The 22,193-nt window shown below is 41.9% G+C and overlaps 1 protein-coding gene across 2 annotated transcripts in view; it reads left to right on the plus strand.

Annotated features, from left to right (window-relative positions):
- SNX29 (sorting nexin 29) overlaps positions 1 to 22,193 on the plus strand; it is a 682,594-nt gene that overhangs the window by 74,798 nt on the left and 585,603 nt on the right. For both annotated transcript variants that reach the window (XM_088474249.1, XM_088474250.1), the window contains exons 12-13: positions 9,774 to 9,837; positions 12,354 to 12,482. In XM_088474249.1, coding sequence (XP_088330375.1) covers positions 9,774 to 9,837; positions 12,354 to 12,482 — 193 coding nt within the window. The remainder of the gene's footprint in view (positions 1 to 9,773; positions 9,838 to 12,353; positions 12,483 to 22,193) is intronic.

Raw genomic sequence — 22,193 nt, forward strand, 5'->3', positions numbered from 1 at the left:
AGTGACAGCATGAGTTCCCCAAAAACTGACAGGACTTTTCGATAATTACCTTTCCGCCGGGTCCTGTTTTCGCCAGATCCTAATTGAATACGGGAATAAGCGGGCACGCGCCCGATACTTTATCCCTGAAAAAAACGTTGATGATGACGAAAAGTCCAAACTCTGACTTTTCGCCTCAAATTAAATATGGCCCTAAATGTTTTAAGCACAACCAAGAAGGAGAGATTTAACATGAGAGTAATTTGAAGCTGCCTAGTCCTAACTGAATCTTGTGTTGCAGTATTCGTTATTCTGACAATAGGGGAAATGTTAGTAATATGGACTGTGTACTGAGTCAGAACGGTCTCACTCTTACAAAGCATGTACTCCAACAGCAAATGTACAGGCAGGGCAGCATAGTTCATGTTTCATAATTCTTAAAACAATGGCTAATTGTAGTCTTTAACAGCATGACATAAATTAATTATACCCCTTTATGGGCCTAATCAGAGATGTACGTAAATTTGATCATTATGTACATCTTCGATGTTGGCAGATCTGTGCTTGCGCAGGAGCCGCACTGCACATCTGTTTCTGCGGTATCGACTGCAGTGCGCCAGATTTTCAGCATGACTGCCATGCTGCTGGCATTTGGGGGTGGTGATAGAGAGTGTTCCAGAAAACGGGGGCATGTCGGCCCTGTTCACTGATGAAGCCAATGTCTGCGTCCTTGGACACAGCTTCACTGTCCCCGGCTGCATGATTTAACCAGACATCCTGAGTAACCTGAGGGTTATTCAGATGTCCGATATGCACACAGTTGATCCGATGCCGCGTCTTTGGATGCTGCAGCAGATCACAGTAGCCGGCAGTGGGCGTTGTTTTTATGCCTAAGACGCCTCCTGCGGCTTTTGCATATTTTAGCACAGCCACTATGTAGAAAGCTGCACTGGCTGTGCTACAGTGTCCATCTCTGAATCAGGCCCTATGGCTGTAGACATTGCAGTCTGAGATCCACAGTGGACAGTATAAGAGATAGAGGTGGAATCTGATTTGCCATGTTTGGAAGGGGTCTTCATAACTTAGATGTAAAATCAACCTTAAGGGTTACTTATAATGTTATATATATAGTACATGAATGGTGTGAAGAACTGTATTAACAGACAGGAAACACACCCTTTGTCAATTCCTAACATTACTAGTCATCAAAAATAATAAAATCATTTTCTACAGCGACCATGTTCGAGTATGTGTCATGCTGGAGATTGGGAAACCTAATATCTTTCACATTGGTTCATGCAATGGGCTTGTAATTGCGGTTGGCCCTGGAAGCATCATTTTCTACCTTATTCTTATGCGAGGATCTGTAGAGCTAATGTAGGGTATCATGCGTCTGTAAACGGAAACCCGCGCCGCCCATTGATGTTACACCAGCCACTGCAATTGTCATCATCAGCCCCATGCTAGGTGCAGGAGATCCGGCATCATTAGTATCTGTGTATGCACCAGCTCCATGCTAGGTGCAGGAGATCCGTCTTCATTAGTATCTGCACTTGCATCAGCCCCATGCTAGGTGCAGGAGATCCGTCATCATTAGTATCTGCTCTTGCATCAGCCCCATGCTAGGTGCAGGAGATCCGTCATCCTTAGTATCTGCACTTGCATCAGCCCCATGCTAGGTGCAGGAGATCCGGCATCATTAGTATCTGTGTATGCACCAGCTCCATGCTAGGTGCAGGAGATCCGTCTTCATTAGTATCTGCACTTGCATCAGCCCCATGCTAGGTGCAGGAGATCCGTCATCATTAGTACCTGCACTTGCATCAGCCCCATGCTAGGTGCAGGAGATCCGTCATCCTTAGTATCTGCACTTACATCAGCCCCATGCTAGGTGCAGGAGATATGTCATCATTAGTATCTGTGTATGCACCAGCTCCATGCTAGGTGCAGGAGATCCGTCATCATTAGTATCTGTGTATGCACCAGCCCCATGCTAGGTGCAGGAGATATGTCATCATTAGTATCTGTGTATGCACCAGCTCCATGCTAGGTGCAGGAGATCCGTCATCATTAATATCTGCTCTTGCATCAGCCCCATGCTAGGTGCAGGAGATCCGTCATCATTAGTACCTGCACTTGCATCAGCCCCATGCTAGGTGCAGGAGATCCGGCATCATTAGTATCTGTGTATGCATCAGCCCCATGCTAGGTGCAGGAGATATGTCATCATTAGTATCTGTGTATGCACCAGCTCCATGCTAGGTGCAGGAGATCCGTCATCATTAGTATCTGTGTATGCACCAGCCCCATGCTAGGTGCAGGAGATATGTCATCATTAGTATCTGTGTATGTACCAGCTCCATGCTAGGTGCAGGAGATCCGTCATCATTAGTATCTGCACTTGCATCAGTCCCATGCTAGGTGCAGGAGATATGTCATCATTAGTATCTGTGTATGCACCAGCTCCATGCTAGGTGCAGGAGATCCGTCATCATTAGTACCTGCACTTGCATCAGCCCCATGCTAGGTGCAGGAGATCCGTCATCCTTAGTATCTGCACTTGCATCAGCCCCATGCTAGGTGCAGGAGATATGTCATCATTAGTATCTGTGTATGCACCAGCTCCATGCTAGGTGCATGAGATCCGTCATCATTAGTATCTGCACTTGCATCAGCCCCATGCTAGGTGCAGGAGACATGTCATCATTCGTATCTGTGTATGCACCAGCCCCATGCTAGGTGCAGGAGATCCATCATCCTTAGTATCTGCACTTGCATCAGCCCAATGCTAGGTGCAGGAGACCTGTCAGAGACAGGCTTCCATTTCCGTATGCACAACTTAGGGCCATATCCAATTAGCCCCGAACACTGTTCGGGCGCTAATTGATCCCCGCGATCGGCGAAAAACGAGTATTTTTCGCCGATAATCCCTGATCTTTGCCGATATTTTTTCCCTCCCTATCCTATTAATTCGGGCGAATTAATAGGATAGTTCGCCCGCTAACGCATAGGAGCCGCGATAAGCTCGCGGCCCTATGTGTTCTCGCCTTATTTTGGGCGAACAAACGGCACTTATCGTAGATTATTTTTTGAGACACATCAGGTCCCGAAAAAAAGACCCTGTTAAGTGCCATTGTCAGGCCGACTTCGGGGCTAATTGGATAGCCCCAAGCGAGCAGTGGGCGAGCTAATTAGCCGCTGTAATTTACAGCGGCTAATTGAATATAGCCCATAGAATAAAAATCCAATTTTCCCACCCTGTAATGCCTTATTCCACGTAAAGACAGATCTGGTTAGTTTGTCTGTCTCTGAATAGGCTGGAGAGATGCGAAATTATGTAAATTAGCATCTGTGCATGTGCTGTATGCAAAAACTCACTGTTTGCGTCTGTGCACAGAGATCCATCTGATTCACGCCCATTGTGTGTGACCATTACTCTGATTCAGACCTACAGTACAATACATTTACCTGATCCAGACATTCCTCTGGTCACAATGCACTCAGTATCACGATCAGACTTGCCCCAGTTTAACACCATGCAGCAATTTGTCACTGAATCTTTGCAGCTATAGGATATGCAGACAGCTTCTAATTTTTTTTAAAAAGTACATAATAAAAATAAGACACATAATGAAAATACTAAAGTATTATATATTCATTGTCAAAAACCACTGCTGTTAAAATGATTAATACATGACCTACTTTAAAATATAAGACTGTAAGTAATTGGCTTTCTGTTATGTGTATAATTTAATATATATAATGATGACAACACTAATAATCTCTCCACGTTTCCATTGTTTAAATCAAAGAAGCAGCAACAATTGGGCATTCTTGTTAAGACTAAACTATTACTCTCATTAACATTCATGGGTCTAGTTTTGTGAGTGTGGATGATGACACACGTAATCTATCCGTATATAGCTGGAGTGTTGAAAGCTTCCCGTTGCTATTTAACACCCTTGCTGAGAAATCTTGTGTCCTTTTCAAAATGCTATTTAACATTGCAACCACCAGGGGGAGAAATTGATCTTTTCTTTATTTCTCCCTTGTATTGTTTCTTATTTATCATGCAACTAGCTAAATCCCTGCATCCACATTTCCGATTCCCCAGAGAAGTAAACAAAAAGTAATGTTTGTAAGTGAAATGCTGTCCATGGTGAATGTATAAAAACATTTTAAGAGATTCATAGGAAAAAATAACAAAAAAAAAAAACCCTCATATACTTGTCTGGAAACCTTCCCTATAAAAATGTGACTAATGAAATGAATCTGCCGTGTACAGTAATATTCCGATGACCTGCTCTGCATGAGTGTGTGTGTGTGTCCAGCTTATTTTGTGTATTTATGCTGTCTGATTGCTAGGGAAATCTTGTGTGTAAAATGGCTATCCCTTGGCCATTAGTGTGGATTCTAAATAACAGAGAGGCTTCTTGCTTGTTGCATAGCAACCACATTTTAAATGGATGGCAGGTATAAAATATGGAACAGGATCGTACAATAACAAAAGCATAGAATAAAAGAAGTACACCATCATTTTTTGTCTATATTGATGGCATAAAGGAAACTATTGAAAATGTCAAATTTTTTTTTACATTTTATTTCAGTGTGTCACCTAGCACTGTATTAAGAAAAGTTCAGATTGCAGAGAGCTTATTTGCAGTATGCCCAGAAAACTATTGCAGTTGTATTGCCAGTAAGCCACTTTTACTCTTGTAGGTAGAAAAATGTTGTGTAACCTACAAATGCCAACACTTGCTGAAGCCAACAGTGACCATGTAGTTCCACAGCTGGAGAACCATTCATTGCCTAAACCTGCTCTACACAATACAGTACAAGTAAAACATAGGCAAGATGAGATTGCTTGCCATGTTTGTATTTGTAGTACTATAGAAGGCACAAGTTGTCTGGTTAGTGGTAAGACCCTACTTAATGGGAAGCATGTGTTAACATGCTTTACATGCACATACGGAATCTGAGAATATATGTTAATAATTATTTCCACATATCTGTCATGTTCGGTATTTCCAACATAGCTAATTATTCTGCTGATTTCTCTCACCTGCTCAGCCTTGGATACATTGTAATTATGCCCAGCAGACCCTAACAGCTGAAGATCAGCATCTAATTGATGCCAAGATCAGTCAGGCATAGCAACAGTGCCACCAGGGTGATGAGAAATTGTCAGATTATCGAGCTTTATCTTAAAACAGTAGCTGGATAATAAATGGATTTAGCCTGATACAGGGATGGACCCAATGCCGATATTTACATAGTTGAGTGATTATCGGTGATCCACGTCGGAGTCACACTGTGCATGCGTCAAATTTCATTATCGTTGATGCTCGCAGTGAGGAGTTATTCGCAAAGTGGTTGGCAGGCAGGGACCATTTGTGGGCGGTAACGGAGAGGTTGTCAGCCTAACGCAGGCATGTGTCAGCCTGAAATGCCATCCCATACTCTGTAAACATGGCTCCGGAGTACCAATAGGGTTGCTCAGAACACTGATAACAGCCTAATCTACAACGGTTGCTGGTCTTTGTATGCAGTCACTTGGATTTGGGAAGCCACCTGTGGGCATTTATATACAAATCCCAGTGGCTGCTACATTTGTATATGTTTAAAGGCTGCTACGTACCAGTTTGCAGCAGTGGTGGCATTAGCGGCCATCTCGGAATCAGGCCCTAAGTCACAAAGGGGAGAATTCAATTCAGTGTCATGTAGAATACTCCTGCAGCTATTCAATTCAATGCGCTGTTTGGGTGGGCAAAGGATTTCTTCTCGCACCTCCCTGTGGATGCGAGGAGAAATCCGACAAAAGTGCCGGGCACACAGCTGTGTCCCCGGCACTTTAGTTGGAGAATGCCAGTTACCGCGAGTTAACACCCAGGTTAAGTCGCAAGAACCGGCATTCTCACTTACCTGCTTCCCGACAAGGCACACAGCGCATTTAATTAATTAGCTGCGGGAGCTCCCTCCCGCGGCTATTCATCATCGCGCTGAATTGAAATCCCTGCAAAGCTGCTTTAAATCATGAAAACGTTTTTGTTTTTTTAAGCAGAAATGAATTTATAAAGTGCAGCCACAGCCTCTGGTGTTCTAAACTAATACTAAGCAAGGTTGCACCACTTTGTCCATAATGTGCTGCACTGTTTATAAAAGCCCTACTTCCACCATGTATGTAAAGCAGGGAAATCATAAGGAGGTGCACTGTGTAACTGTGATATCAACACTCATCTCCCTCTCCTTTCAATGAGATGACAATGCTCAGTTAGGGCATTATTTATTGCTTTAAGAAATTTAGTGCTGGTCGTTAGGTAGACAGTTGAAATGTTGCTAGGTTACAGGTTGGGTTAGTGTGGTGTCGACATTTGAATGTCAGCATTCCCACTGTCAATCTATATTGAACCATACACAAGAAATCCTGAGCGTGTGTGGGAGGTGGGGGACGACATTGGAGCTATTTTCATTACATGTCATTCTTGTGTCTGTGTAGTTTTTGCTTACATTGGGGCATGTAACGCCCTCAAATCCTTACTCAGCACCAATACTAGACAGCTTATGTGTATGTCTGGTATACTACTGGTCATCATCATCAGCAGCAGCATGTACTTGCATCTGCTCTATATTAGGTGCAAAAGTGACACACTGTTTCGCTTACATCAATACACCTCATTACAGCACAGTTCCGCCTCTTGGGTTGTACAGTAATGTGTGCGACTCTGCATTGCTTGTACTCGTACTTATGTGCACCCTTTTTGAAACATGCACATTGTGAATTGCGAGACTGCCCGTTGTTTTAAAGTAGCGATCATTATAAGGGCAACATCAACCTGGTTTTGCCTTTTAAATGACTGCTTCTTTAAAACATGGTGCAGTCTCGCATGGGACTCGCTGATGTCTGCAATCCGCAGGTTCTTACATTTATCTCCTGGTTTGCAAACAGGAACACATTCAGCTCTACATCTGCACCGAAAGGTTCATTTCTTACAAAATTATGCATGTTCATTAACCCGTGTATTTGGTAAGATACCAGCAAATCAATAAATTGCATAGAATAGTTACATTTATGTGATATTGGGGGAGTTGTAAGAAGAAGTGTTAAGTGCCAAATGTGCTATAGCCAGCACTATTTACTAAAGTGCAGGTTTTTAGAAGTGGAGATGTTGCCCTTAGCAACCAATCAGATTCTACTTATCATTGATCTAACACCTTCTAAAAGATAATAGCTAGAATCTGATTGGTTGCCATGGGCAACATCTCCACTTCTAAAAACCCACACGTAGTAAATATAACCCTTACATTGAATCTTAGTATGTATGAAAGCAGGTAACGTAGAGATTAATCACTTTTCTCTACGTAATATGCAAACATCGAACGATTTCGCCGTTGCCATATTATTGTATGGCCACAGAATATCATTCAGATTTAGTAAAAAATAAGAGCACTTTTGTGGCTGTTATGTGTACAATCCTGCAACGGCAAGATATTGTACTGCTACATACCATACTCAAGAGTGAAACAGTGCTGAGAAATATTTTTTTTATTTCATATATGATTTTTATTTATTTTTCAACCTGGTTCCGTCCACCTTACTACCTCCTATTGTCATTGTTGTACAGTGATGTGCCTACAACACTGCATGTGTATTTCTGTGTCACCAAGCCACAGGTGTTACATTGCTTCAAATATTACAGAGGCACTGTTAGCCTATTAGCTATCCTCATAACTGTACAAAGTAATGAATTATGTTAAATTATAGCTGCCACTTAGTTGACGTCACCACGAGTTATATATGGCAGGGGTGCTGGAATAAATAAAGTTACGTGTCTTTAAATGACACTATTTAGAAAGAAGGCTTCCTGTTATTTTATTATACAGATGAGCACACTGTTCCATTTTGAGAGATCGATGACAGGCAAGCAAGGGAGAAACAGGTTTGTTTTAGCATAACTGCACATAGCACAGGCTGGCAGCCAGACAAAAAATGAGTGCAATGTGAACTGATTATTTTTAACTTTTCAGTGAAATCAAAGCCAGAAATAGGATTTTCATGTTATGACATATGATATTAGAAATGAAGCCTATATTTGGAAATGGGATTATTTAGTGACGCTGATGAAGATTTACATATGAACGAGGATAGAATTCATTTATTCATGCAAGCCAGAAACATTGCCTTAACAGAACTTTATTTTCCCTTGTATCTATCATAAAACATAAAGGGCCTAATTTATAGATTGAAGTAAATTCAGCTCAAAGGTGCCATTTTGAACCATGGTTAAATGCTGCAAGAAGGGTTGGTGGATGAACTTAAAATGTTTGGAAGGACTTAAGCTGGCCACACACTAGACCAACTTTCATCCAACCAGCCAACTAGTTGAATGGGAGCAAATTGCTGATTGTCATTTGCTTTCATACCTTACCAAGTTTTCATTCCAACCAAACGCCGGAAAATGGACAAAAACTGTTGTTTGAACAAATCGTTTAGATCAAACATTTAACAAACTTGTTTGGCGCCCATTTTCATCTGTGTTCTGGCAGTTAGGAGCAAATTGCTGATCATCATTTGCTCCCATTCCTTACCAGATTTTCATTCCAACCAATCAACTAGTTGGATGGTTGGATGAAAGTTGCACTAGTGTGTGGCCAGCTTTAGAGTTGGGAGGTATGAGACCTAGCTCAACTCTAATGTGCAGTGTAAAATGAAGCAGTTCAGTATTTGGGATCTATTTGCATAAGCAGCCAGTATTTTTCCTGCATTAAAAAATAAAATGCATTACACCCCTTACATCGCAACATGATTTTCTAGGTGCAAAATTGCAGCTTTTAACTACAGTATTTCTGATGGGGCGATTCAATTGTTTTGCGCGCGCCCTGCTGGGCGTCTATACGAATAGATGCCCAACAGAGCATTTCAATTATTTATCCGTTCAGGCGCCCATTACTATATAACATGCCTGAAAGCACCGGCTTTAGCCATGAAAGGTGACTAAACCCAGCTAAAGAAATTGGTTAGGGCGCCTGTGACCGGATGACCTTGCTCCCTCCAAGCGGACACAGATTAGTTTTTGATCCCACTGGATCTTGGGGTATTAGGGATTCCCTCTTTTTGTTGGTAACCGCCTGTTGCTGACTCCGCCCACTGCACCATGGGTGTGTAACATCACTGCCACCACCAAGCTCCTACACCGGCACTTGGAACTGCTTATTTCCACCCAGGCTCCTACCACCGGCACCTGGAACCACTACTGCTGTGTATGCGTAAACAAGCTGCGGCCACACCTTCCTTATAAGTGTATAGGCTGTACATGTAAAAATTCATCTCCACAACTGTGCATAGTGCATTAAATATAACATGTTAAAACACATTCTTACAAATACATCTACAGTACATGGCGCCCTAAATATGTCACTGCCAAACGAAGGTTAACCTTTTCAGTGCCACAGCAGCCATTTTAGCCACATTCAATCGGCTCCGGCCACAGTGCCCAAACAACGGATTTGCATGCAAACCTCTCTTCTTGCTCCTCAGGAGGCTGCAAGAAGAAATGTGTCCCCCTGCGGCTTTAGGTGTCCAAATGGAGCAACCATTGAATTGACTTACATTGCTCCGATGGGCACCCAATCGTATAGATGCTCAGCGGGAGGGGGCACCCAAAATAATGTAACCTTTCAATAAATGAGGCTGAACATTTGTGTACGTTTCTTGCTGGTCAGTGATTTATATTATGCTACTTTTTAATCGTAGATGTATAAGATATTTATTTTGTTCTACGTTTTTATCTCTTTAGGTGAACTTCATCAAGCTTGTGTGCTCATGATGAATAGAAAAGACGAACTTGAACAGCAGAATACGTAAGTTTTTAGTACCATTGCTAATTGGCCTAGACCAGAGGTTCCCAAATGCAGTCCTCAAGGCTCCCCAACAGTTCAAGTTTTAGAAATATCCATGGTTGAGCACAGATGGTTAAATCAAATTCACTGAGGTACTAATTTAGTCACCTGTGCTCAACCAAGGATTATCTCTAAAACTGAACTGTTGGGGGAGCCTTGAAGACCGCGTTTGGGAACCTCTGCCCTAGACCATTTGAAAGGAAACCTTTAATGCTTTTACCTGTACTAATTGTTGATTCACTGATGCATGGAGCAGAACCTCACAGTGGCGGCTGTTGCATGTACCTGTTCCATGTACCTGTCGCATGGAACGCATGGTTATGAACGGTGTTGGGGACGGGAGCATGGGACAACCTAGCAGTTTGAAAAGGCACCAGGCATGCCTCCGTCGTGATGTAAACACACAATCGGCGTGTGAGCATGTTCCCTGGTGAAGTGTAGAGACACATCCAGTCCCCATTCACGTAACAGAAATTTACAGCAATATGCCTAATTCCATTTTTAATTGCTATTTATGGGTAATGTTTCAAAATATATGATTGCAAGTGAGAAATGATCTCTGTTTACCTATGAATAGGTCCTTTAAATAGAAATTATATTTCTCACTGTTCTAACAGAAATGTTATCTAATATATACATTATTTTATAGCTTCTTCACATACTTGAAATAATAGCTTTTAATTTGGCTTCAAAGTCCTTGCATCACAAAAATCTGTGTGTCACCAGTGATGTCAGAACTAAAAATGAAAAGCAATCGCAATATTATGCTTTTTAACAAGTGATTTGTAGCTGACAGGCATGGAATTGAGGGCTATCCAAATTTGTATTAATTATTACACTGAATAGTTGACAGAATATAATAATTTTATCAGTTGTACCAATACTCTCGAGGGTGAAGCCTTTCAATTCAAAAGGAACCAGCGAAAGCAATGAGACACATGGGCAGACTCGCTCCAAAGCTGGGTACACATTATACGAATCTGATCAGAAATATTTATCGAACACAACGTGTGTACGCCCGATCCGTCGTTTCCCTACGGTTGTTCATTGATCCGTCCCCCCTGCTGTCCTGCACAGCAGATGTAATAATGCAATAAATGACGTGGTGCAGTTACATGTAGCATGTAACAATACATTGCACCGTCATATGCCAGATTGTGCAGTATGTACAGCGTGTGCAGTGTATCGTTACATCACATCGCTAGGTTGCATCATTGTATGGTGTGTATCCAGCTTGATGCTCATCGTTTTTCTTGGCAATTGGGTTGCCGTTAGAGTTATGATTCTCTCTGTTTATAATAATCAACGTTAATATGGTTTAAGGAGCGTGCACTTTTTAAGGTAAGAGTATAGCACTCAGCCGATATGTTTTTTTTTATTGGACTTGGAAGGTATGAAATGTTTACAATGAATCTCCAGTAAAGAGGGCTCCAAGCATGGTGGTGTTTTGGTGTATTTTGATGAGATTCAGACCCTGACATAAAAAAATAAATACATTTTATTACTTGTCTACATACAGTACATACATTTAGTTAACGGGTGTGTAATGTGATGCTCACACACATAATATTACACATGCATATACAGGTTGAGTCTCCCATATCCAAAATGCATGGGACCAGGGGTATATTGCATATCGGAATAGTCCGTATTATGGAATATTTGTATTACCATATTGAAATGTCTTAGGAATAGGGACCAAATCTAAACACAGAATGCATTTATGATTCATATACACCTTATACACAGCCTGAAAGTAATTGTATACAAAATTTTCAATCATTTTGTGGTTCAAACAAAGTTTGTGTACATATAAGAAATTAATTTGTTTCATATACACATTATGCACAAAGCCTATAGGTCATGTTATACTTTATTTTTAATAATGTTGTGCCTTAAACAAAGTTTGTGTTCATACATGAAATTTATTTATGTTTCATATACACATTATGCACAAAGCCTATAGGTCATGTTATACTTTATTTTTAATAATGTTGTGCCTTAAACAAAGTTTGTGTACATACATGAAATTTATTTATGTTTCATATACACATTATGCACAAAGCCTATAGGTCATGTTATACTTTATTTTTAATAATGTTGTGCCTTAAACAAAGTTTGTGTACATTGAACCATCAAAAAGCAAAGATTTCACTATCTCAGTCATGCTGAAAATATTCCGTATTTCGGAATATTCGTATTTCAGAATATTTGAATATGGGAGACTCAACCTGTATATGTTTTACACCCACACATATATATCACACAGACATCCACATATATTACACAGATATGTGTACATACACTTTAAATACACACAGACACACACCTCCCCCCCACACACACACACATATTTATTACACCCTGTTTGAGACCTGAATTACACTCAACCATTTTTTGATCTCTCTAATTTAAACATTTTGGAAGAAGGCAGTGTTTGAGGGACGTGGCAGATGGTTTTCTCTCGTTTTTTCCAGATCACTGAGAAACCTGCTTGATTCGGAGATGGAACATTCTTCAGCACTCAGGCTGGAAATTGACAACCTGAGGAGGAAAGTGGCAGAACAGGAGGAGCGACATGCAGCGAAAATCCAGGCTTTGGCAAGGTAAGAGACTTCAGCCAGGGAACTGTTCCAGCACATTTCAAAAGTATTTTAGGCCCTTGAGTTAATGACTGATCTGCTGAGAGCAACTTCATTCGCTTAATTGCAGAAAGATTTAAACTTTGTTATACTGGGGCAATAATCCCTGAAGAAATGTTATTGCTTGGCTTAAAGCATAGTTTCTTAGATAGTTTGCTGAGGTAGAATGATCCTCAGAGGTCATATGTCTCCCAAGTATTTCCATTTATGCCATGCAGTTCTTTTGAAATCCCATAGATGGCAAGTTTGCTATTGTTTTTTTGGATAGGCCTAAAATTGCATATTGACTCTACCCACACTTTGTAAGTAAATGGATTAGGATGTGCGGTAAATTGGCAAAATGCAATTCTTTTGCATTTCCGTATTTCTAGAGCACAAATGACGGTACTCACAATATAAAGCACGGCAGTCTGTTTTCTTGGGTGTGTTGCAGCACTTCACACACTTTGTGTATTGATATATTTATAAATAGTCATTTTTTTTCCTAATGTGTCTTTTAATTGGGGCACGTCGCATTCTATGGGCCTGATTCAGAGCCGCTCGTAAGCGGCCGCTCGTTCGCTCCGAGCGATGTTTGCCCAACTGCGCATGCGTACGGATCGTAATACGCATGCGCGAACCAGTCAATGCGGCCGAAAATCGTGTGCTCGCAAAATAGCGAATGCCTGCTATTTTGAGTGACAGAATGAGGCGTATGTGGGTGGTAACAGGGGAAGGTGCTTGAAAACGGGGAGTGGAGATCCGAACGCAGGCGTGCTTAAAGGTCAAAACGGGCGTTTTAAGGGTATGCAGAATTAATACAGCAGCGTCATTGACCACGTCACTGGGTTATTTTATAGCCAGAACTGCTCGCAAAATTGTGGTAGCAAAAACCAACCACAAGAATAGCGAGCAGTTCATACCCTGGTCGATGTACTCGATTAATCTAATAAATAGCGGACATGACGTAGGATGCGAGACATAGAGGTGTGAACAGACCGCAAAGAGCGAACGGTTCATTTGAATAGCCACCCCTATTTTCTGAATGAGCGAGCGCAAATAGCGTCCGGCTCTGAATCAGGCCCAATGTCTTTTCATATTTGCATTTCTTTTGATGCTTAGTCAGTGCCGAGCCATTTAAATCTATGGACAAGTAGCACAAAGGAGGTTTTTGCATGCAGGGTGCACAACTGCAAAGTGCTTCATAATTAAGTCAAACAGCCCAGGTTTTAGTCCACTACATGTCGTAGCTTAATAATCGGGTACTTTTCTTTTATTCCAACTCTTTTTAAACTTTTTTGGCAGGTTAGAGCTAAAAATTTAAAAGTCATGAACTTTAAGTATAAATGTTACAAAATTCAGGATAGAGCCGCAAAGGAATGGTTCCAGTCTTAGCATGCAACTGTTCAGGTCAGCTGCTGGATGGGAAAGGTTAGAGTTTTGACATCTACTAGTTCCATTCACTAGGTGAATATATCATGTATTTTTTCATGGATAATGTACATAGGGCCTGATTCAGAGCCGGTCGCTATTTGCGCTCGCTCGTCCCGAAAATAGGGGTGGCTATTCAAATGACCTTTAAGCACGCCTGCGATCGGATCTCCACTCCCCGTTTTCAAGCACCTTCCCCTGTTACCACCCACATACGCCTCATTCTGTCACTCAAATTAGCAGGCATTCGCTATTTTGCGAGCACATGAATTTCGGCCGCACTGACTGGTTCGCGCATGCGTATTACGATCCGTACGCATGCGCAGTTGGGCAAACATCGCTCGGAGCGAACGAGCAGCCACTTGCGTCCGGCTCTGAATCAGGCCCATAGTCCACAGTACAGAGCACTTCGTATAGAATTCCAAGAATTTGTTACTTTGCATTGGGAGATATTTTAATTTATTAAGTTTACACAACATAATGTATTTAAAGTCAAGATAGTGTTACCCCTGAATAAATAATAAATGGTAACTCCAATTAAAGGCTGGATTTATACCTGGCCCATTGCCTGTTATATAATTGTCTTCACACAGTATGATTATCTATCCGCCATTTTCAGTGTAAGACATGATGTATAAGAACAATGGACAATACTGGACTTGATGCTGTCATGTATATAATAACAATATGACATAGAATGTCCCAGATAGGGTTTTTTGTGAATCTGGACGTGACAGGGACTCTGTGGATTCTGTAATAAAGGTTGCTGGGCGGATGTAACTTTTGCTCATGTGTGGGACTGGGTTCTGAAACTAATACTGAGTATTGGCAGAGACCCAGACCAGAGGCGTGGAATCTAACCCGCCGGGGTGTTCACCAGGGACCCCTGCAAGGAGATATGGACTTTGCGGCATCCGACGGGCAGGTCACGGCCCCCTGTTTGGGTCACTCAGTACTAGCACTGGAACTGGGAAAATGGACAGGATCTGTGGTTATCAGTAGGAACCGATGGTTTGAGGTTATCGGTAGGAACCTATGTTCTGTGGTTGTCGGTAGGAACCGATGGTCCGTGGTTATCAATGAGAATCGATAAGTTGTAGTTTTTAGGAAGAGCCGTTGAGTTGTACTTATCGGTGAGAACCGATGTGTGGTGACTGTCGGTATGGACCGATGAGCTGTAGTTATCGGTAAGGACTGATGAGCGATGGTTGTTGACAAAGACCAATGAACTGTGGTTATCTGATAAGAACCGATAAGCTGCGGTTTTTGGTACGAATTGATGAACTGTGGTTACTGGTAAGAACCGAGGCACTATGAGTATCAGCTGGGACCAATTGGACTGTGAGCATCAGCTGGTACTGATAGACTGCGGGTATCAGCAGCGTCAGTGGAGCCAGACGTACTAGGTGAAGATACAGTAGCACAGGAATCACTCTGAAGAATAACACAGTAGCGCTCTCTCCTCATGCAGCAAGAGCTGTGAATACAGTGGCAACTTGAGACTTCCTGGGCTGCTCCTTTTATCCCCGCCAGATGGGATTGGATGCAGCAATCAGCTGACAGTGGGCCTGATTCAGACCCACTCGCGAGCGGCTGTACGCTCGCAAGTGGGTCGATGGTCTGCACTGAGCATGCGCACGACGGAGGGAGCTCCGTCGTGCGCATGCGCCAGACACGACGAGCGAAGGACTTTCCTTCGCTCGTTGTGTCCGATCAAAGGGGGCGTGCTGTCAATGTTGATTGACAGCACGCCCCCTTTGGTGGGCGTGCCGGGGGCGTGCCTCCCTGACGGGGGCGTTCCCACGGGAACGCCTCCCGTCAGAAGCCGGCCCACTGACATCACTAGTGATGTCAGTGGGAGTGATTTTGGCTCTGATAGAGCCAAAATCACTCCGGAGCTTGCGGTTGAAAACCTCAACCGCAGGCTCCGGCTCGCAATTTCGATGGTCGCGATGGTCACGACCATCGCGGCCATCAAAATGCACGCTCGTATAGCCTGTGGGTGGTGACCCACAGCTATACGAGCGTCCAGGAGGACGCTCCATGAAAAAGGAGCCCGGCCCTCATGCAGAGCGTGCGCTCTGCTCAGAGCGTACGGCTCTGAATGAGGGCCTGTGTTCCGATCAACTGATCCTGGGGAAGATAGTGGCTCCCTGTCTCTTGTACACATGTAGAATGCCAGCCACCGGCTTTTCAGAGAAGGCCCTGTTTCCTGCAGTAACGCTGCACACTGGACCCTAGGCAGAGCCGCTGACCTGCGGGAGGCTGCAGGCCTGTTAAAGAGACCGAGGCGAAGTGCACGGTGTGGCCCCGCTTGATTCGACCGTGGTTTGTGGCATGGAATAGCACACTATAGTATAATACAGTATGTAAGTCTCCAGATGCATCTAAATGGTTGGGTACGGGATCCCGGCGGTCAGGATGCCGACATTCAGAATACCAACAGCAGCATCCTTACAGTCTGAATCCTGAAGTAACCCTTACCCTAACCTTCCCCCTAGCCCACCTTTCCCGCAGCCAAACCCTAACCCTCCCCTCCCACAGCTTAACCCTAATCCTCCCCTTCCGCAGTCTAACACTAACCCTCCCCCTAGTGCCTAACCCTAAACCTAACCCTAATACTCACCGACAGGATGTCAGCGTTCGGGATTCTGGAGCCGACATTCAGACTGCTTACGGGAAACCATGTTGCACACATTTTGGAATCTCACAATCCACTATGAGGCATAAATACATATCAATCTAAACAATAAGTGTTTTAATTATTATTCTCTTGAGTTATGGTTTTAACTAGAAGTAACTGAAGCTGGTTTGACCTGACCTTACATTATAGCCAACAAGACTGCAACACATTACAGTACCTTGAAAATGTATTCACCCCCTTGGCTTTTTACCTTTTTTGTTACATTACAACCTGTAATTTTTTTTTTTTATCTGAATTTTATGTGATGGATCTGCACAAAATAGTCTAATTTGGTGAAGTGAAATGAGAAAAATATATATAAAGAAAGAATCTTTATAAATAAAATTCTGAAAATTTGCATGTGCATATTTAATCACCCCCTTTGCTATGAAGCCCCCTCAAAAGTTCTAGTGCAACCAATTATCTTCAGAAGACACATAATTAGTGAAATGAAGTCCACCTGTGTGAAATCTAAGTGTCACATGATCTGTCAGTATAAATACACCTTGTCTGAAATGCCCCAGAGGCTGCAACACCACTAAGCAAGAGGCATCACACCATGAAGACCAAGGAGCTCTCCAAACAAGTCAGGGACAAAGTTGTTGAGAAGTACAATTCTGGGTTGGGTTATAAAAACATATTCAAATCTTTGAGGATCCCCTGGAGCACCATCAAATCCATCATCATCAAATGGAAAAAACATGGTACCACAACAACCCTGCCAAGAGAGGGACGCCCACCAAAACTCACAGACCGGGCAAGGAGGGCATTAATCAGAGAGCTAGCACAGAGACCAAAGGTAACCCTGAAGAAGCTGCAGAGTTCCACAGTAGAGACTGGTATATCTGTGCATGTGGCCACAATAAGCCATACACTCCATAGAGCTGGGCTTAGTGATAAAAATAAGAAGACACGACTTGAGTTTGCCAAAAAGCATATGGGTGACTCCCCAAAGTATGGAGGAAGGTGCTCTGGTCAGATGAGACTAAAATTTAACTTTTCGGCCACCAAGGAAAATGCTATGTCTGGCGCAAACCCAACACATCTTATCACCCCAAGAACACCATCCCCACAGTGAAACATGGTGGTGGCAGCATCATGCTGTGGGGATGTTTTTCAGCAGCAGGGACTGGGAAACTGATTTGAGTCAAGGGAAAGATGGATGGTGTGAAATACAGGGATATTCTTGAGCAAAACCTGTTTTAGTCTGCCTGTGATTTGAAACTGGGATGGAGGTTCACCTCCAATGACCCGAAGCATACTGCTAAAGCAACACTCGAGTGGTTTAAGGGGAAACATTTAAATGTGTTGGAATGGCCTAGTCAAAGCTCAGATCTCAATCCAATTGAGAATCTGTGGTCAGTCCTGAAGATTGCTGTTCACAAGCGGAAACCATCCAACATCAAGGAACTGGAGCAGTTTTGCCTTGAGGAATGGGCAAAAATCCCAGGGGCAAGATGTGGCAAGCTCATCGAGACTTATCCAAAGCGACTTGCAGCTGTAATTGCCTCAAAAGGTGGCTCGACAAAGTACTGACTTTAGGGGGCGAATAGTTATGCATGCTGAAGTTTTCTGTTATGTTGTCCTAAATGTTGTTTGATTCACAATATAAGAAAAAACACAACTTCACAGTTGTAGGCATGTTCTGTGAAATTAAATGATGCACACCTTCAAACAATCCATTTTTATTCCAGGTTGTGAGGCAATATAACATGAAAAATGCAAAGGGGTGTGAATACTTTTGCAAGGCACTGTAATTACATCACTCACAGTTACATATATGTAACACATTCTTCTTCGCTTTTAGTCTACAATTACTGATTATTTTTCTTCAATGTTGTAGACACTTCAGTAGTATCAGCACGTCTCTGATACAAACTTGTCCCATTTAGTTCTAATGCTAGATATGTGACTGTCAGTGCACTGTAGCCAATCAGGAAAGGTAGATAATTGCATGCATTGTGTTTATTGATTATCTTTAGCAACCTGTCACACTTTAGCATTTCTGATTGGATGACATTTTTGCTGTTTTCATCACGTTATTGGATAGGGGTTGTGACTTTAATCCACACAAAGTAACATGCTCCAAAACCATTATACCATCTCATCATTATTTATTACTTATTATTTATTTTATTGTCATTGACTTATCTGTCTTGGAAGAAAGGTGTATTTGCCCCAAATGGAGTCTGTACAGAGAGGTCAGACAGCAGTCACCCATGTTTTTATGTTACGGCATGGCTCTTTCCTGACGGAATAGTGATTAATGTCGAAAATTTTCTTCTGCTTTTTCATTGCCCCATTTCTAAGACTTGTATTAAATTCAATAAAAGTAATCCTAACGCAGAATTTTTGTACAGAGTAAGGTATAGGTGGTTCATTGCTAATCTCCCAGTGACATTCCCTGTAATTGTTTTCCTGCAACCTGACCATGCCATGGAGATAGTCTGCTCATTGAAAAACATTGCTTGGCTTGCTCACACAAAACCAGCAGTCACCACAACGGAGCTTCACTTAATGAATCCGGATTCCATTTCCTCTGGATGCCTGGTGCATTTGTAAATAGAGAGTTACTGTGACAATTTTGCACTGATCTTGGTGATTAAAAATGTACATGTCAGTGCTGCATATCTTGTAGTAATGATGCCGCTATATATACAGAGTCAGGATTTTCAAGCAGTAGGTATAGGCACATCCAAAGTATGTTAACCATGACAACATTATTTTTCTACTTTTATAGTCTATAATTACTTAAGCCCAAGTGGCAAAGTATGTCAGTGCCTGTTCCTATAAAAGTTAAAGGAGAATCTAGAAGTTCTGGAAGTCATTTATGAAGCTTTGATGTTACATTGCTGCACCCCAGCATACCCCAAGGTTCAGACTTCCTCTGCACTCTTTTGATCCACCTCCACAAACTAAAAACTGCACATTAATCTGAAGAGGCACATTTTGCAGAACCGTAAATCTCATACAAAGTTACTACCACTAACTGTGTTTGTTTTATTTATTTATTACCAGATATTTATATAGCGCATACATATTCCGCAGCGCTTTACAGAGAATATTTTACCATTCACATCAGTCCCTGCCCCAGTGGAGCTTACACTCTATATTCCCTATGATATCAAATTTAAAATTTTATTTAAAAACATTCAGTGTCTGCTGATAAATTTGAGCAAATATAATAGGATGCCCCCAAAAATGTTAATAAATAAATAAAGTAAAATAAAATAAAAAATAAAAAATAAATAAGCCATAAAAATAATGATAATAATAGAAATGGACTAAAAATAGAAGGAAAAAAATGTGTGTGTGGCCTTCAAGGTTGGTAAAATTAGAAAAAGTACATTAAATTGTAATGGATAAAAAGAACACAGACTGGACCCCGTTGATGTGTGATTAAGACATGGGTAATAGATGTAGGTGCTCCTCTTGTTGGTAAACAAGTGATATATGTTAATGTTAAGTCTTTTTAAAAAAATAATTCAATTCAAAGTCTAAATTCAGACCACCAGGATGTAGAGTTTTCATCTCATAGATCCACTTGGTTTCTTTTCTGGATATCAATTGTATGTAATCTCCACCTCTCCAGTCTTGTTGTATTTTTTGTATGGCCATGAATTTTAGTCCCTTGGGGTTGTTCCTGTGATGTACATGAAAATGATCTGAGATGCTATGGGTTCTCAGTCCCTTTTTGATGTTATTGATATGTTCATATATACGAATTTTTAGTTTCCTCTTGGTCCTCCCCACATATTGTATTTATTTTATTTTACTTTATTTATTTATTCACATTTTTGGGGGCATCCTATTATATTTGCTCAAATTTATCAGCAGACACTGAATGTTTTTAAATAAAATTTTAAATATATTTCCTTTTAATTGATTCGTTTAAAGTGACAGGTTCACCTAATTAATTAACTATCAGCTGAGGTCCAGCCCAATTAACCAATTGAGAGGAGATCTAAGGGTTCAAATATGGAGAACCAACAGCAACTCGGTTTCCTTGACAAACTTCAGAACGGATGAAACGCGTTGGCGCCTACCTTTTGTTTTTCCCCGACGGCTCTCAAAAATTGAAGCAACAAGCCAGAGAAGCCGCCGGAGGCATCTGCTAATATAACAACAGCGCGCCATCACCTGCACACAGAAGACGGGACGGAGCGCTAGTCTCCCTGCAAGGCAAAGCCGGCAAGCGACCAGTAAAGTCACCGGAGCCTGAGGGTGAAATAAGCAGATTTCTTCAACACCCAACATCCTGAAAGGACTAGGGTAAGACAGGGACAGCTACCCGTAGCATTGCACACCCGCAGCGGGCACTCAATATCCCGTCAAAGAGAGCTATAAACAGTCCATGTGTTCCCTATAGATTGTAAGCTTGCAAGCAGGGCCCTCTTACCTCTATGTCTGTCTATTACCCTGTTTTGTTCTATAAATGTTTCCAATTGTAAAGCGCAACGGAATATGCTGCGCTATATAGGCAACTGCTAATAATACTGCTGATTTAATTTGATTTATTTTACACATCTCACTTTATTTTATTTTTACTTATTTCACTTATATTTTTTCATTTCTATTTTCTCATTTTGTTTTTTCCCAACCCATTCTTTTTACCTCATTGCGTCCTAAAACCTGGACTCCAAACACTTTATACATACTTATACAATTTCATTTATCACAACATACTTTTGTAAAGTTCTCATCCATTCCAAGCGCTTCCTTTTTTCATACAGGGAGAATATACAAACTCCGCACAGGTAGGGCCGTGGTGGGAATCGAACCCACGACCTCAGTGCTATGAGGCAGTAATGCTAACCATTACACCATTTGTGCTGCCCTATATGCAGTATATTAAATATAAGTGTGTGAGGTCATTATGACAGGTGGCAGTTTGTGTATATAAAATGTTTTATTACATTGCATGAATTGCACCTTGAAATATACTTTGACTCTGAATTGCAAAATGGGATCCCATTAAAAGAACAGAATGAGATCCATAGGCCAAGAACCCTGAGCTTGAAATTTAATTGATTTTATACAGTGGAGATGGCCATGTGCCTCTTCACATTAGGGGTGAGCGGGTTCGGTTTTACTCGGATCTTTAAACGGCATTTTATTGGCTATCGCCTATCATGTGTTTTGGATAGCCAATATAATAAATCCGAATTTGCGGTAAAGTGGCGATAAGAACCGAATAAATCAGAGTAAAACTGAGCCTGCACATCCCTACTTCACATGGCTGCAAAGGCGCTTGAAAATGCACCCTCCTTTATAGCTCTCTATCACAGTTCAGTAATATCACTCCACAAGCTGATATCTTTAAGTTAATATTGGTGGGTTACTCCTGTGATTTCAGTCCACCCCTCCATCTCTCCATGCACCTATGGTCCAGCTGAAATCTAGGCACACTTGCGCAAATCAGGTGTACATGTCACAAGCTGCATCTTGTTGGACAACAGTTCTCCGAGCAGCTCTCTTAGGACCGTTGCTAGGAGACGTGGACGACGCGCTACTATTCTGTGAAGTCCTCCTAACTGGCTGCTCCGTCATCTCTGCCTCGACCGGATTGGTTCATTCTCCTT

The sequence above is a fragment of the Taudactylus pleione genome, unplaced genomic scaffold, assembly GCF_031769625.1.
Source record: "Taudactylus pleione unplaced genomic scaffold, aTauple2 ptg000149l, whole genome shotgun sequence".
Classification (NCBI taxonomy): Eukaryota; Metazoa; Chordata; class Amphibia; order Anura; family Myobatrachidae; genus Taudactylus; species Taudactylus pleione.